This window comes from Scedosporium apiospermum, assembly GCF_000732125.1.
Source record: "Scedosporium apiospermum strain IHEM 14462 chromosome Unknown SEQ_SAPIO_0077, whole genome shotgun sequence".
Taxonomy (NCBI): domain Eukaryota; kingdom Fungi; phylum Ascomycota; class Sordariomycetes; order Microascales; family Microascaceae; genus Scedosporium; species Scedosporium apiospermum.
This window is the reverse complement of record NW_015971778.1, coordinates 1,334,166-1,351,398: the sequence shown is the minus strand read 5'-3', so window position 1 is coordinate 1,351,398 and position 17,233 is coordinate 1,334,166. Positions and strand designations below refer to the sequence as shown.

The 17,233-nt window shown below is 48.8% G+C and overlaps 3 protein-coding genes across 3 annotated transcripts; 1 reads left to right on the top strand and 2 right to left on the bottom strand.

The window, feature by feature from the left end:
• Nucleotides 1-1,704: 1,704 nt before the first annotated feature.
• On the bottom strand, nt 1,705-3,638 carry SAPIO_CDS2033 (uncharacterized protein; the record flags this gene model as incomplete). Its single annotated transcript, XM_016785167.1, has 3 exons — nt 1,705-1,999; nt 2,525-2,839; nt 2,920-3,638. The coding sequence occupies 3 exons, from the start codon at nt 3,636-3,638 to the stop codon at nt 1,705-1,707; spliced, it is 1,329 nt and encodes a 442-aa protein (XP_016645464.1).
• A 6,542-nt stretch (nt 3,639-10,180) lies between these two features.
• On the bottom strand, nt 10,181-12,267 carry SAPIO_CDS2032 (uncharacterized protein; the record flags this gene model as incomplete). Its single annotated transcript, XM_016785166.1, has 7 exons — nt 10,181-10,543; nt 10,664-10,703; nt 10,790-10,872; nt 11,018-11,112; nt 11,167-11,616; nt 11,729-11,931; nt 11,996-12,267. The coding sequence occupies 7 exons, from the start codon at nt 12,265-12,267 to the stop codon at nt 10,181-10,183; spliced, it is 1,506 nt and encodes a 501-aa protein (XP_016645463.1).
• A 641-nt stretch (nt 12,268-12,908) lies between these two features.
• On the top strand, nt 12,909-17,015 carry SAPIO_CDS2031 (uncharacterized protein; the record flags this gene model as incomplete). Its single annotated transcript, XM_016785165.1, has 5 exons — nt 12,909-12,960; nt 13,029-13,103; nt 13,160-14,323; nt 14,393-14,948; nt 16,184-17,015. The coding sequence occupies 5 exons, from the start codon at nt 12,909-12,911 to the stop codon at nt 17,013-17,015; spliced, it is 2,679 nt and encodes an 892-aa protein (XP_016645462.1).
• Between the last annotated feature and the right edge of the window lie 218 nt (nt 17,016-17,233).

Sequence of the window (17,233 nt, the reverse complement as noted above, 5' to 3'; positions counted from 1 at the left end):
TCACTTATTGTTCGGTTAGGTTAGTTAAGTTACGACCAAGGAAGCTGAAAATGGAATAAGACTGGTATTATTTTTAGAAATGTTATTTCCCTCTATATTCTGTTGTCTAGGTGATGTTCCGACATGAATAACATGTTACCACTGAGTCCCTCTTCTTTGAGAGTAGGATAATAATTGTGCGGGCGAGTATTTTCATGTCCGCAAGGCCTCGTCTCCTCGTTTCAGTATATCTACTACGGGTTGGACTGTCAACTCTATCCCAGAGTTCATCTAACAGAAGAGTAGGCCTACAGAAGAGGTTCCCATTTAACTTTTTTCCATTTCAGCCATTCCCGCCCCGCGAAAGGGAAAAAAAAAAAAAAAAAAAAAAAAAAAAATTGAAGAGGCTGACAGAATACCCACCAGGGATCGTCGCTCAACCGCTTGGAATATTTAGTCTTAGCAACCAGTGGCAGCCCCAACAACGCAGCCTCTCTACACCGACGAGGGGCAATAAAAGGGCCGAAAGACATGGTTCCGAAGCCCGAGTGCATGCATCTCTACATGCTCAGTCCCTGATGCGCCCTTGCTCTACGCCCCATTTATTAGATTTAAGGTTGATCCCACGACATGCAATGCACGCCTAATGAGTGAAAGTTTCGGCGTTGCTAACTGATCAACAGCCAGCCACGTCCTCCCGCTGAAGAGGAGATATTGAAACAGCTGACATACCCTACTAAGGATCCCCCACTTAGTAGATTATTACGTCTTTAGAATTTCAATTTGACGGGAGAAACGGCGGTGGGGCCCAGAGTCTTGAACGAGTCAGAGGTAGGTGTACTAGTGACAGGGCTGATGGATCGGCGGTTGGCAAGACGAGAAAAGCTCTCTTCGTCTACAGGCAACTCAAGACACCAGCCGCAGAAGACACGCCAGCCACTACCGACGCAGAAAACAGGAAACGGCACGTCTTGATGCGGCTCTCTATGATTCGTGTTCGTGCAGATAGCCTTAGGCGACTAAGCTTCGGGAGGGCCTTTCGCTATCTACAACAACAGACAAAGTAATTAGATCTGTTGACCTTGGAATTGCGTGTTCGTGTTGCTTGCACACGCATACACATGTGAATCAGGCCGAAGTCTCCGGCAGAGTCCAAAGTATTTTAGCTCCCAGACTGACGAAAATGAGGTTCTCATACTCATTGTATTATGCTCCATGTACTCTGCATCATTCCCCTCCAAAAAAATGTCCTTCATCGAATCGTTTCCCCTTCTCCAAGTCTTCTTTCTCCTTATCGGCATAACCTGGAAGCTGGGGGAGGGCTACCCAATCCTCAACGTGCCAGATTTTGGGCATCTTTTTAGCAAAGAGATTGGCATCCCGCGGCTGTATGCATGGCTCGAGGTATTTGCAGGTGTATCAATTGAATCTCTGCTCAATGACTGGCCATGGTTCTCACTGCACTTGTTTCTCTACGTCGGCCAGCTAATCCCATTCACTATCATAATAATTAATGAATGGCCGTTCAGAACGAGAGGACTGGCGGTGGCTAGGTATGGCACAATGAATTTTATCCACCACCAAATCCCTCATTTAGTTACAGGATTGACAGTATCATTCTCTAAGCCTCATTGTGTTGGGTTCTCTGTCTGCCTTTTGTGGGTTCGCAGCGGCCATGCCGGTCATTTCTCTCAGGATACTTCGCACATCCAAGCAAGCCAAACATTACCGTAGGGTAGTGAGAAGGTACCGGATGTTTCGGCTTCGTTTCCTCTTCGCCTTCTCGACGGCCACGCACATTTCCGCCTTCCTGGCGGCATTTCTTGCAACCTGGGCTCCCTCCATGCTACCCCCTTCCTCCACCGGTCCGCTGCACATTACGAATAGCTTGATAGGCGTGCCTGACGCCGAGGAATTTGGTCTGTCGGACATGAGCGTTCGGCAGGCCCGATTACGGCAGATAAACGAGATGACAGGCACGTCTAGTGGGTTCTTTCTAACGGTCGGGCTTCTCTCCCATCTGCTCGAGTGGAAAGGTCAGCGTCTGACTCCACGATTAATCGCCTGGATGTTCCTTGTCAGCTTGGTCGCTGGCCCTGCGTCTGGCGGGGCTGCCGTTCTTATGTTCAGGGATTATCTCGTAGAGAATAGCAGATCGGGTTAATAGCGTTAGGAGGGAGGGACTCAGAAGCATAGAAAGTGGGTGCATTAAGTCATCCTTGGCATATTGAGCAAGCTAGATACGTGATCTGAGGAGGATGCATAAACGAGGAGATTATCTCCTTCAACGGAGGCGGGTTAAACCATCATTCGGAGTCTCGTCCAGTATCTGCCTAGCTTCCTAGACCATGAGATGGCTTTACAAACTGCTAGTCCTTTCGGAGCAGGTAGTCGCGATAGCGGCGAATGCATCATGGTAAGGAATTTAAGGTGATCCAGTAGTCCGAGGCTCAAAATTGGCTGCCCGCTTCACCTAGTACAATCCTCATCTTCTGATGGCTAGCCATTGGGAGTGGCGCTGACGTTCCGGCTTGATTCTCAAGACCTTGCTTGCATCTTCTCTCTCCTTCCCCAGAGCGCCACGAGCTTATCCAACCCATTGCTAGCATCGTGGAGTGCCTTCATACATGATTCTTTCACGCGCTCTGATTGCAAGGCGTCTATGGCCGCTTCAATGTCCTCTTCAGTCCTGCTTTCTAGCGCCTTCTCGACCAATTGACGAGTACTCTCTTCGTTGAGAGCCGTAACAATCGGGAATGACAATTCTCCATTCCGCAAGTCCTCGGCGACCGAGCCTTTGTTGCTAGCATACTCTTGCGAATAGATATTCTTGCAGTCGTTCTGGAGCTGCGCATACCATCTGTGTGGGGTGACGTGTTTTTTTAGCTTTAGCCGAATGAAGAAGTATACTTCGGATGTAAGATACTCGAAGGAACTTACCCAAATCGAGTCAACAAATCATCTAATTGTTCTCCGCCGTCGTTCAACAGTCTTCCCAGAAGCACAAACAGAGTCCCCGTCTTCAGCACGGCCATGTTCTTATAAGCCGCTATCCGCTCATTGCCTTGGTATTGAAAGGACTTCAATCCATCCCTACGCCACACCAGAGATAGGTCCTGGCCTTGCAGGATGTCCTCCAATGCCTTGAGAAGCTCCGCTCCAAGAACAGGCCTCTCGCGTAAGGCTCGATTGATCACCCTTGTGAGAACCAGATAGGCCCTATTCGCCGTCTCAGATGCTCCGTAAATTAAATGAGCCGTCGGTTGATTCTTGCGTTGATAGCTGTTGTCCGATATGTCGTCCACTAATATCAGGGCAAAGTGCACAGCATCCATGATATCGAGGATCAGCGTGTATTTGGATGGGTCTTCCGTCTTTAGAGTCGGCCGGAACCCTTTAACGAAGGGCTCAAAATGGTGACGACCATATATCCCGACAAGATATTCATAAGGACATCCGGCCTCGCCGCCGTGCTTTTGCTTCGTGGAAGACTTCTTGCAATACCCATACTGTTGAGCAGGTAGTGGGACCGGCGATTTGGCAGCGGTAGAGCCTCGAACAATGAAGCCGACGAAAAACACAGCGAGTAGTATCAAAACATCAATAACATGAGTGTAGGTTCCAAACCAGTCCATGGCCTGGACGAAAGAAAGCTGCATTATAGTAGATTATTATCGACAGGAGTTCTGGCATGTGCGGTGCGATGTGTCGAATTCCAGAATTCTCGGAGGGCCACCACGTACTTTTACACTTGGTCCATACATGTGTCGTCTTTGAATCGCAACCCCCGAGGGATATAAATGCAAGAGGGCCCTCCAGCACGCATTTCCCGTTTTTACTCAAAGTTTACCAAGCTTCAACGAAAAATTACCCAATCCGGAGAACAACATGGACGGCTTTACCGATTTACAACCCCCACCAGCCTATCAAGAAGTCCAATGGCTGGCCGACACCCTTGTTGCATTTATGGGCGCGGGCTGGCTGATCAACTATGTCGCCATGATCTGGCACTCGTACAAGGGTGAGACATACAGCATGGCTATCATCCCGCTCTGCAACAATATAGGGTGGGAGCTAGTGTACACTCTCGTCTATCCTTCACGAAATCGGGTAGAGCTAGCCGTTTTCGCCGCCGGAGTTTCCTTAAACGTCCTTATCATGATCGCTGCGGCCCGAGCCGCCCCGACGGAGTGGGGTCACTCACCCTTGGTTGCGAACCATTCACCGCTCATCTTTCTCGCAGGGACGCTTGTGTGTTTCACCGGTCATGTTGCTCTGGCAGCTGAAATCGGGCCTTCCTTAGCCTACTCCTGGGGAGCCGTTGTATGTCAGCTCGTGCTGAGTATAGGCGGGCTTTGTCAACTGCTTCAGCGGAATAGCACACGAGGCACATCGTGGACTTTATGGTGAGATGCAGGCAGACTCTTTCGGGTTTCAGAGTTGAAGCTCCACACGCTTAGGATATATTATGTCTCTAACATTTCTAATAATGATAGGCTCAGTCGATTCCTTGGTTCGTGCTGCACAGTGGGCTTTGCATCCCTACGATGGAAATATTGGCCAGATGCATTTGGGTGGCTGGCAAGTCCGCTCGTGCTTTGGAGCCTTGCGGCGTTCCTGCTAGTCGATCTTGCGTATGGAGTTTGTCTGTATCTGGTGTCTCGAGCTGAGGCATTGGCGGGGAAGGCCGCGAAGGTGGAGTAGTGCGTCGTGTACTCCGACGGCTATCAGAGGGCAATTTCATGGGTCCACTGGAGACCAGCTGGGCATATACTGGTCACTTTCTGAAACATCGGTATTTGTTGAAAATCGGGCATAGAATTAGATTCAAGATATGCGCCTCCTCATGCGGGACCTACTGTCCAGTCATGGTGCAGGCAATTTGCATAACGCCTATGCAACAGCTGGGTGGAACTTGGAAGTGGAGACACGTAGACTTGCCCTCAAGCAGGTTTCATTGGCACTCTTTAAGAACTGTCCTAAATCTATTCAGCGTTTCGAAAGCCGTGTCTGGTAGCCCGAGTTTTACTCTTACGGTGTTCTAGCGATTGCTTAATGTCAAACAAGTGGCTGGCTGGTACAATGCAGATATGTAGATGTCCGCTTCCGCTGATGCAGCCAAAATGTCTCACCTAGACTGATGTCATGCTATTGATAAATATCGATCGAAAAATGAAGGTGATCCTCGCCGAGCATATGTCCGTGAGGTTTCCGGTTTCCAACATCTCAGCTAGCCACATTGCTACGGCGTGGGAATCACGCTCCGCCCGGCTTCTATGTTTCTACTGTTGAGATCTTCGAGTCACACCCCGTAAGCTGTAGTCATACAATCTAATCGGAGCGCGTGTTTCCGTTGAACATATGAACCAGCGTCCAACCGGGAGCTCGGTAGTCCCATTCCATGCCGAAGTTCGAGACCCAACACCTCCCTCAAGCGTTCGTAATCATGGTTCATTCTAATGTGGCCGCGCCAGCAGAGCCTATCCTCGCCAAAGCAGTTAGCGGTGCGTTCGATGAATCTCATCCCACAGGCAGCAATGATTACAGTGCACCACCGAGCAATCTCTCCGTCGGCGATCATCGCAAGGTAACAAGCGCTCACCCTGTGGAAGTCGTTCCTAAGAAGAGGGGCACGGTAAATGGTGTTTACCAACAGACAACTGTGGACCGTGGACAGGCGGGTGCAGGTATCTCAATTCCCGACCTCGAAGGTGTCGGACCACAAACGGTCCTTGCGTTGTCATGGAATAACACTTTGCTAGACACGCCGTTCGCTGAAATCTTCCTTCGTATGACACGGACTCCTCTGGATGAAAAGGTACGCTCCCTGCTCTCGATTCGGCATTCCTGGCTTTTATTGAACGTTTGCGTCTAGGTTGTAAAATACCCTTGCGACTATATTGAGTCGCTTCCTTCGAAGGGAGTTCGTTCACATGTTCTTGCCGCGTTGAACATATGGTACCTCGTACCTGATGGCGCTCTGAGGACAATAGATCGAGTGGTTAGCTTGCTGCATAACTCGTCGCTCATGTAAGAGGTTTTATTCAAGTCCCCTCTGTTCTGGGGATTTCTTTTAATTTACCGGCGCAGGTTCCGATCGCCCGCATGCTTGAGAGTTGTCGACTGACTTGGGTGATGTAGGCTTGATGATATCCAAGATAACTCTCTGTTACGCCGGGGTAAGCCGACAGCCCACACCGTTTTTGGTGCCGGACGAACAATCAACTCGGCGTATTTCATGTGCGTGGAAGCGCTGGGTAGTCTCCAGTCATTACATCCATCAGCGACGTCAATATACATCGGTGGGACTTTTTTCCATTCCCTTATAAGCAAGCCCTCCGCCAATTCCACAAGACGGGGAGTGCTAACCTCGATTTTTATTAAAGAGGAACTCCGTTCGCTGCATCTTGGACAAGGATACGACATCCATTGGAGCCATGCCTCTGTCATTCCATCGGAAGAAGACTACATAAAAATGTGTGACGCAAGTAAGAAAGAGCCTGATCGAAACTAGGAATGTGTGAATGATTTTTAACACTGAGATCCCAGAAACCTCGGCGTTGTTTCGGATGATTAGCAGGCTGATGAGAGCTGAAGCTACCAAGAATGTGTGAGTAAAGTCGTCAAGGATGAATTTGTTCACCGAATTGCTGATCTTCTCCAGTGGCCTTGACATGGACGGCTTCATGACTTTGCTTGGGAGGTACTTCCAGATCCGCGACGACTACTTGAATCTGGTCTCCAGCGATGTAAGTCCACCGTCACTTCATTGGCCCTGGTTTGTGCTAAGATTCAGATAATAGTCTTCATACCAGAAGAGTTTCTGTGAAGATCTCGACGAAGGGAAGTATTCTTTGCCTCTCATACACGCACTGAGAAAGCCTAATCCGGTACTGGAGAGTCTGTTTCAGCAACGGAAACACACGGGGACTATGAGCTTGGAGATGAAATACCTCGCCCTGGATGAATTGAAGGAACAGGGAAGTTTAGTATACACCTTGAACGTTCTCAAAACGCTTCAATCGGCGTTGATGGACCAATTGGAGCTACTTGAATCCGAAGCCGGAGGGGGCAATCGAGCCTTGTGGCAGATGTTGCTTAAACTAAGGATTGAGTGACACCCCCAAAAGATAAAACTTTCGGATGTGGGGTTCGCAGGCATAACCATCAAGTACGGGTACTAGCATTTTATATCCCGGTTCTTAGGGTTAGTCTGCGTTGGTGCGATGCAATCCAAGATGCGGGTGGTCTCCAGCTTTTTGTGTGAGTGCAAGTTTTAGAGATTTACGATCCTATTGTGAGCGTTGCACGAGTGAGTGGGAGAGAGGGATAGACGGAGGAGCTGCCGCGTTCTGAAGACGAAAGAGCGAAGAATCGGAGTCCGCGTGTGATAAGGGTGGAAACCTGCCGTGAATACCGAGTTCTCCCATCCAATAACTCTAAATTGGCAATAGCTTGCGGGCGGCCTGTCCGCAACCCCCAAGGCTGCCATTAATATGCCGATCCGGCCTGGTTTTGGCTTGTAACTAGCCTTGAAAACTTCAACGATCGAGCTCAAGCTATGCAAAAGATGGCCATCTTTAATACCATACGCACGAGGTTGAGCGATGTCGATGGCACTGTTAAGACAGTCGTAAACTCGAAAAAGGAGCCCTTGGCACTTAAGAAGATCTTGAAAATCATCTCACAGGTGTTGGGATGGTGCGTCTCGCCATTCTTCATATGGGAGGACCATCCGGGACGGGCCGCGCAGATACCACGGCAGAAATTGTCAACACGATGGGAATGGCATTTGATGCTGCACAAAAGCACCTTGAGGAAGAGCAAGAGAAGCAGTGGGAACCGATGTCGGCTAAGGGCTCGGAATGTTCTACACAAACCTGAACAAAGGCTTGGAGAAGACTCTAGTGGACTTGTTCGATTCGGGCGACATGTCAAACTGGCCTGATCACATATTCCCAGATCCCACTCTCACCCAGAGGCAATCCAAATTTCTTTCTGACCAGTCATTCATTCCACAATCTTCTAAGTCGGACCCCCCCCTCACCGCCACCCCCCCCCTTTCCGCCACCCTTTTCTCATACAAAACAGCAATTTGCAGGGGTCTGTATCTCCACCAATACTTTATATATAATAATAAAATTTTATATATAGCTTCTCTTCATAGTTATTAGCCAGGAAAAAAATATAAACTTGAAATTTGTTAAAAGAGTAGTGTATAGTAGATAGTTAAAGTATACCTATATAAATTATATATAAATTAAAACTAATATAATTATAGTAATAAGAGATATTATATAATTAAAAAATATATAACTAATTCTATAGAAAATTAGCTTTTAAAAGATGTTATTTTTTATTTTATAAGTATTTTTAAATTAGAATATTATAATAATTACTTTTTTTTATATAAAATTTATTAAAAAAAAAATACTTTTTAAAATTAAATATTAAAAAAATACTATAGCTTAGTTCTTTTTACTATATAATATTACTTATATTATAATACTATATTATAAGTTATATTATCTATAATCTATTTATTATAAAGTTATTTAAGTTTTATATTTATATATAATTTATATAAAATTTTATAATCTATAGTTTAATTATCTATTATATACTACTCTTTTAATAAATTTTATACTTGAATTTTTTTCTATAGTAGTCTTATAAAATATAAGCTATATATAAAATTTTATTATTATATATAAAGAATTGGTAGAGATATAAGCTTTAAAAAAGTGTAACTTTTTGCTGTTTTTGGTGGGAAGTGGGGTGGCGGAAAGGGGGGGTTGGCGGTGAGGGGGGGGGGTCCGACTTAGTTCAGAGGGCAAATGCCTGAAAGAGGCCATATACTCGGATTGGGATCAACCACCTAGCACTCTATCCCGAGAAGTAATATATCCTCAAGAATCATTTGAAAACGACAGTTTGTGGAGGAGACAGCCATCCGACAGCTATCATAATCGATGACGCTTGCTACCAACTTCATCGTCCGGGGAAAGGGTGGAAAGAACTGGGAAAGGTGACTATACATGGTGGGCTGGCCTTTAGCGTTCCAGCCGGGAAATTCATGAAGGAGCTCTTCGAATTTAACGTCGCAGTCGACTTGGACATCACATTGCCCTCGAGTACAGACCCTATAGATTCCAATGCCCCTCGGATGTTCTACAATGCCTCAATCAAATGCCAGTACCAGCTGAAAGCTGACGAGAAAACGGAATATTCCAAACTCGTCGCAGGAGATGGCTATCTTGACCTGACATTGACGGCTCATAGGGAAGGGAACCCGTTAGCCAGCTGCCTCTTCAATCTCCCGGTTTTAGAAGTGCAATCCGCAGAGCCCCACGAACCCACGATCTTGACATCCTGCATCATTAATAAAGAACGCGACGACATTCCTGGCGCTAAAGACAAGGACCTGCTCGGAATAAATGTTTTGCCCGATTACCTGAAGGATGTCTTTGGAAATGAGGAATTCTGCAAGACGGAATGTGAGCGACGAACATGCCTTGACGAAGACACTGCCTGCCCTCAGCTAATTTGCACCCTTAACAAGACCAAACCACATGAGCCTTTGAAAATGAAGGGCCGGTTTCTACCGTTATATTAGAGGCGGGGTAGGAAAAGCCCCTCTGGTCGTTTATGTTGCTGAGGAACAGCCAGAACTGTTGTCAAGTATTTACCGCCCTCACTTCCTAAAATGCGCAATGTGCTTCCAGGTATTCAGTTCTGGGCGACCGTCTTAACAGGTACGTCTTCACTCAATACAAAGCCATTATGCACTCTAGATCCCGTAGTAGACAAGAGACCCACTGGTACTTCTTTCTTCAGCGACTGCTGATTAAGATCGTCCCATCTAAATCGGGCGTATGTTCTGCTGGTCTGCTGGAACTTCTTTTGCCGTGTGAACTGTTCTGTATACAAAAACCTTCCTCAGTGCTAGGGTCAATAGACAACACCAGCTGCCGCTTCGTGAACCAGGAGTTCATTATCGGCAAAAGAGTAGTCGAGCTTTGGGGTAACGGCTGATGCCTAAGGGGGTAAATATAGCAAGATGATACATAATTATTCTCTAAGAATCATCAGTTGCGAAATGAGATACACACGAAGCTCAAACAGAGTTGATTGACGATAACTAAACAAATCATAAACCCAGAGGAATCCTGTACTAGTATTTGAGTAGCTTGCGTCTAGTTTAGCCGGTTACGATCTCGACAGTAAGATTCTTGGGCCACACGGGCTGGTCGACTCCATTGCCTCGGGTACCAATATTGTATCCCAGCTCTACCTCCTTATTTGGGAACTGGGCGATCGGCTTGACTTGAATAAACGTAGTATTCAGCGCTTTTGACACTCTTGGCTCGAAGAAGTCGGCCTGAAATAGGGTTTTGGCGTCGTACTGGTAGAGCATTTTCATCATTGCAGGCAGGAGGTGCTGCATTGCATGGTAGTACTGGAAGGTTGGCGAGCCGTGGCGCGTCCACAACTCATCCCAGATCTCCTGAGGGTAGGCTCCGCAGGAACGAACAAGCCATTGAGAGTAGTAGTTGAGCGCAACCTATGGGTGAGCGTTTCGAAGTTAGGCAGTTGATCTAATGGGAAAAGTTTGGGAGAGGGGGGGAGGGAGGACGGTCATTACATCAACCCCGTAACTTCCCCCGAATTCCCCACGCCTCACCAGCGCTTCAAGGACGGCGGAGCTCCCACAGATTCCGGTGCTGTTGGGTATTAATTGTTTGGTTAGTGAGGCAGTTAGCAAGCCTGGAACATGCCTGGAACATCTGTTCCGATATGGCTAACTCACCAGTAATCAGAGTTGGGGAATACAGGAGTTACTGCTCCCTCAACGCCCATCGCATCGGCGTAAGCCCTAGAGACGCCGCAACACTGACGGAAAAGTCAAGTCAACACAGCATCGGCAACAAACCCGGACATACAAAGACGGACGGGTTCCACCTACAGCGTCGCTAATCTGCTGCCATCCACTTCTGTGGCTCCAGGGACCGTGCCATCCATAACAATTTTCACGCACGTGAATGATTCCCGCTGGACGGTCCTTGACCAAGTCAAAAATGGCCTGGCGGCCGAACCCGAGACGGTCCATGACTCCGGGCCGGTAGCCGTCGACTACAACATCGGCCTCCAAGATCAGTTTTCAGAGTTTCTCCTTGTCCTCTTCACTCTTGAGATGGAGGAATGCATTCCACTTTCCCCAGTTCAAGTCCTGGAAGACGGGCGACAAGTCCGTAACGTGTGGGGAGACAACCCGCATGACACTCGCGCCCATCTCGGCGAGGCTCCTCGAAATGGCGGGGCCAGCAATGACACGGGTCAAATCGACGACCTTGAGGCCAGCCAAGGGCCGCTTGGGCGAAGCCAGGAGACTATCGTTGTCCTCCCACCAAGCCGCCGGCTGAGATGAGGCAACATCCTTGGCAATTTCGTATAGTCCAACCTTTCCTGAAGCCTTACCATGGTCGCTATCGAAATACTCGGCCGAGGTATACGCGATAGTACCGGCCTGGCGATATTTCTCGTTCATGAGGTCATCTAAGGGGGCAGCTTCATGCTCTAGGACAGCATTCTGGATTCTCTCCACCACAGCATCATAGGTGTCGCCCTCTTCGCCGTCTAAACGTAGTCCAAGGGCAGTCAATGTCGGGTCGGGGTTCATACTTCCTAGATGGCTTGTTAACATCCCAGGGCATTATTTGCAGACACAAAGGGCGGGGAGGAAACTCACCGTGGATATGATAAAATCGAGCATCCTCTGTCTTGTAAATATTAGTCGCTAAAACGCGGTGAAGATTATCTTGGCTCCGATGCTTGTCTTGGCTGGGAATCAATTTCAACATATCCGGCGAAAACGGATCCAGGGGCACCGGAGTGCCATCCTTGATGTATTGTGCGACCACTGGCGACATGAAAAACAAGCTTGCGTGATCGCTAACCCCGTCGACGTTAGCATCTGATTTAGGAAGGACGAAGAAGGAAGCTGGGCCATCCCTACATGTTGATAGCAATATCTACCGGCTGGATACCGTATTTGCGCGTCAAGAGGTGGTTGAGCATAGTGGCTTCGAATGCCTTGAGGGCGGAAATGCTCTCTGCGAACCTCCAGTTGATGGGAATACTCGGTTTCTCAGTGCCGGTGAATGTGACATGCTTGCTGAGGGGTTTCAATTCTGTAGGCAAGGTCGACATTAGGGGATTGTTCAGAATTCCTTCCTCAAAGAGGGCTCGGGCCTCTCGAGGCACTGAATATTCGGCAGAAGTTACCATTTTGTCTGCTTGAGTGGGGATAAAACCATGGTTCCTTAAGTTCAGCACCTTTTGTCCGCAGCGAGGGGTGTTATATGCAATGAATGACATTAGCTCGTGGATGGAACAAACACATCTCTGCCCAAGATCCAAAACCTTAGGAATTCGGGGTTAAGTGCTGCAGATTCCGATCATCCTGGTCATGGTTTAGTGACCATCATACTTGACCAATGACACCACCCATCCTGGTTGACCCACCACGCAAGCTTGGTGGACGACGTCGTCCACCCGACCATCATGGCTGCGGAAACATGAGCAGTAATATCTTCATGGCTTCTTTATGGATCTAGAGCTGCTTTTGAAAGGATTGACCGGACTTTGACTCGGGCTAGTCGAGACTAGTTGACTCGAACTAGATCTAATGACTCGAAGGATTTCACTTTGAAGGCCCCCCTCCCGCCTCCCTGACGCCCTCCCTGCATTCCTCCCTGTCGTGCCATAATACTATTCTGCTTTTGACTGAAGAGGAGGGGCCAGACAATAGATAATAAGGATCAAGCCCTTCATTCATGACAGGCGGTTATTAGGGTTAATGTGCCGGTCAACCGAGACGTACAACTTCACATCATTTTCAAAGCTTTGACGACAAAGTGTCTTTTACAATGGCCAGGTTTAAGAGAGCAGTAAGAATCGCCAACTGCTCGGGCGCCGAGAGTATGTACCTTACCCACCGTGGAAGATGCATGCGCAGTCGAATCGGTGTCTGACATTACCAACTGCAGGTGATTCCGGAGTCCACATGTATAACCAGGCAAAGTTTGGACAGATTGATGTGATCACTGGCGACTATTTAGCTGGTAATACGCCATCAATACTTACGCGGCTGGTAAGATCGCTGACTTTTTTTGCAAAGAGGTCAATTTGGCCAACTTTGCTGTCGATAGAGAGGCTTTCGGCCATCCCGGTTGGGCTCCCACGGCCCTTGATGGTCTCGAACAAGCACTGGAGATTGTCAACGAGAAACGCATCAAGATCATCATTAACGGAGGAGCCTTGAATCCCAAGGGCCTCGCTGAAAAAACTCATGGTCTTGTCAAGGATAAGAATTTGAACCTGAGCGTTGCCTATGTCGATGGCGACGATCAAATGCCCAAGGTTAGACAAATTTTGGGTGACTTCAAGTCTGGAGTTCTGCCCCACCTTGATATTGCAAACGGCGACGTGAAGCTCGCCCGCGACACGCTGTCCTTCCTCGACGAGCCCGAAAAGATGCCTATCGTATCTTCTAATGCGTATCTCGGCTACAGGGCTATCAAGAGGGGTCTTGAGGAGGGGGCTGATATTATCATCTGCGGCCGAGTTGCAGATGCATCGCCTGTTATCGGAGCTGCTGCTTGGTGGCATGGGTGGAGCGATGAGAACCTCGACGAACTCGCTGGTTCTCTCATTGCTGGGCATCTTATTGAATGCTCTACTTATGTCACGGGCGCCAATTTCGCCGGCGCCTACAGATACCCCGCCGATGCTTTTGTTGGACTTGGCCTCCCTATCGTCGAGGTTGAAGGGGACGGGGCATGTATTGTTACCAAGCACCAAGAGCTGCCCGGCTTCGTCACGCCCGATACGGTGAAGTGTCAGTTGCTGTATGAGCTGCAAGGAGACATCTATCTCAACAGCGACGTCAAGGCAGACATCTCGAGTATCAAAGTTGAGTCCGAATCTAGAGATCGTGTTCGCGTCTTTGGAGTCAAGGGGCATCCGCCCCCTCCCACGACTAAACTTGCGACGTTTTATAAGGGTGGATTCCAATGTGAGATGCTCATGAATGCTACTGGATATGCGACGAGCCACAAGTGGGACATTCAAGAGACTCAGATGAGGGCGAAGCTGGATGAGTGGGGAATAACGGAGCAGCTCGATGAACTTGACTTTCAGCGTGTTGGCGTTCCTACGGATAATCCCGACAGCCAGTTGGCATCGACATCGTACTTGCGTGTTTTCGCGCAGGCAAAAGATGCGGCTGTTCTAGGCAAGGTTCCTGCTGCTTGGATGTACAATGGAATGGCTCATTTTGCCGGTCAGTGAAGACCGCAATACGCAAAAGCCTCGTCAATGGCTTCCGAATTATTGACAAGACCCCCTTTAGGTATGCACTGCAGCCTGGATATGAGAACGGCGAGGCCCAAGCCTTTCCTTGGCTTCTACCCCTCTCTGATCCCACAATCGGAGCTTGAAGAGGCAATCAACATTTTCAATGCAGACTCAACGAAGAGTCCCAAGCGCCTTCTCGTCGGACCTCCTACGAAGACCGAACCTCTGAAGCCCAGAAACAACTTCGAAACGAAGGACCCAGTTCCTCTCGAAAATTTTGGGCCAACTTTCACAAGGCCTTTGGGTGACATCGCCCTGGCCAGATCTGGCGACAAAGGCGCCAATGTAAACATTGGACTCTTCGTCCAAACGGAGGAGCAATGGGAGTGGTTCCGTTCCTTTATGACGCGGACCAAGATGCAAGAACTCATGGGCAAGGACTGGCGCGATTGGTATTTCATTGAGCGGGTGGAGCTGCCGAATATTTACGCCGTACATTTTGTTGTCTACGGGGCTCTTGGAAAAGGGGTGAGCAGCTCCAAGCTTCTCGATGGCTTGGGCAAGGGCTTTGGCGAGTTCATCCGCGCAGTTCACATTCCGATTCCGACGAAGTTCCTGTAGACGGGAGCTTCTCATTCTATCAACCGGGGCCTGGTGAGTTCATTACTTGGATAGTGATAATATATCACAGCATTGAATCCACAAACTGAGACTGTCAAGCAAGGAGGTTTTTGGAGTTTATATTTGTAGCTAGTTTTTCCGCGAATTTTGAAGCTCTGTTTTGTAGGTTACTAATAGATATCAGTCGTGTTCACAGTTCGGTTTATTAGTCTTCATCTGTTTTCCCTCCCTTAAGTTGTGACGGCCGGTAACCCTCGCGGTTCTCTCCTGCCTTCGTGGTGCTGCTTAGGTATTCCTCATCCCATCTCTCATCACCTCGGCGGAAAGGCGCAGCCAAGGATTGATTGAAAGTCATATATCCCTTGCCCAGTTTATTGAAGTCGTTTCACGGCGAAGAACGCTGAAATCCATTGATTGCAGGTTGGTTAGCCATGGTTGACTTCGACAGCGTATACGTATGCTATTCAGCTGGCGACAACGACCATACACACATCTCATAGATAAGCTGGCTGTACCTCTGGACAATTAAACCTGGGGCAAAGATGTGAAAAGTTGGCGCAGCTGCCCTTCTTTGGATACAAGGGTTTTGATTCTTGGTGACAGAGATTCGTCAGTCTCGTTACGTGGTTCTCCATGTCAGTGCATGTCATGTCGTTTAACCGGGATGGAGGATGGTTAATGTGCTCGCTCGTTACTGTAACAGCAAAACTCGTGACCATCGCCGTGCATACAGGAGCTAATCTGATCCGCCCCAATAGGAATAATTTCTTATCAACGCGGAGTTCCCAGGCACCTATCACACCAGAGTCGGCAGTTACGCCCTGAAGATGACACGGCCTTACATGGGCATATTGAGGGGTTGTTTCGAATTTTCAACGGTGTAAAATCTCACTTTCCCGCAGCATCGCAAGTCTCGCAGACCGGAATGCTAGATGGCGCAAGATGCAAGCCTGGAACCGAGAAGAACGTTGGGGGACGCGAAGTGCTTAGCTGCCCGTTGTTTTTGCAGGGGTGTCCGTTTCACTGTCACAATACCAACCACGGCCCTGCCGTTATCCGTTCACATATGCCATTGCACGATTTGCAGGTATACCCATGGGACGCCGTGCATCTTCCATGCGGTCCTTCCAAAGGGTTGCGCGCCTGACTTCGTAGCGCCTTCGAGAGATACGGTCTTGTCTGGATACAAACACGCAACCGCACTAAGCGAGCGACTATTCTGCAGGACTTGCGGGTGTCACATCGGTGATGTCGATCTTGAGGCCGATGGGGACGGGTTTACAGAATGGCGTGTTTCGAGCAGCATCTTTGAGACGCACAGTGAGGACATTTTCCGAATGACGTCTCACGCATGCACCAAGTCTTCGCCGGGCGGGGGCCTGTATCAGTGGCTACCCGAGGTAGGAGGCCGACAACTGAGAGTTTGGAACCCGGTTTCAAAAGGGGCGGAGCAAGCAGGCGATGCTCTCGGCGGCGCTAGTCCTGGATTTGAGAACGTGGGAGGAGGAATCGACGGAGAGCTGCGCGGAGAGTGCCACTGCGGTGGTGTTAGTTTCGCAATCTCGAGGCCGTCTTCGAGGATCCTGCAGGATGAGAAGCTTAAGAAACTTGTGTCACGTCTCGACAAGTCAAAGTGGCAGGCTATTCTGGATATCTGCGACGATTGCCGCCTGGTAACAGGAACCCATGTCGCTGCATGGGTGTTCATTCCACTCTCCTGTATATCCCCCTCATTGCCAGAGGATTTAGAACTCGGAACGTTGACGGTTTTCGAATCCACCAAGGACGTATGGAGAGCCTTCTGCGGCGTTTGCGGCGCGACGGTATTTTACGAGAATAAAATCAGGAACCGGGAAAGAAGCGAGAGGGTTATCGACATTGCAACTGGCATCCTCAGGACGCCTGACGGATCCGTCGGCAGAGGTTGGTTTACTTGGCACACGGAAAAAATCGCGTTCCAAGAGAGTGGTGATAAGTTCGACGCGGCCTTCTCACAGGCTCTGAGGGTGGGGTTCGGGTCATGGGGCAAACAGGAATATGGCGCTCGTGGCGGTTAAAGCTTGCAATTTGTGAGATGACCTGGGGAATAGCTATCTTGTTCCATTTAGCAGTTAGGAAGGTTTTTGGCTCGATTTTGACAATGCACCCTCGAAATTTAAACCAAGGCAATGTCGGTTCGCGATATCTTTTACGCTGCGCTGTCTTTATCTTGCGTCCATCCATGAATCCATGAGCGAGCACGCCAAGGGTCGCCGTGATGGCGACAGCCCCACCA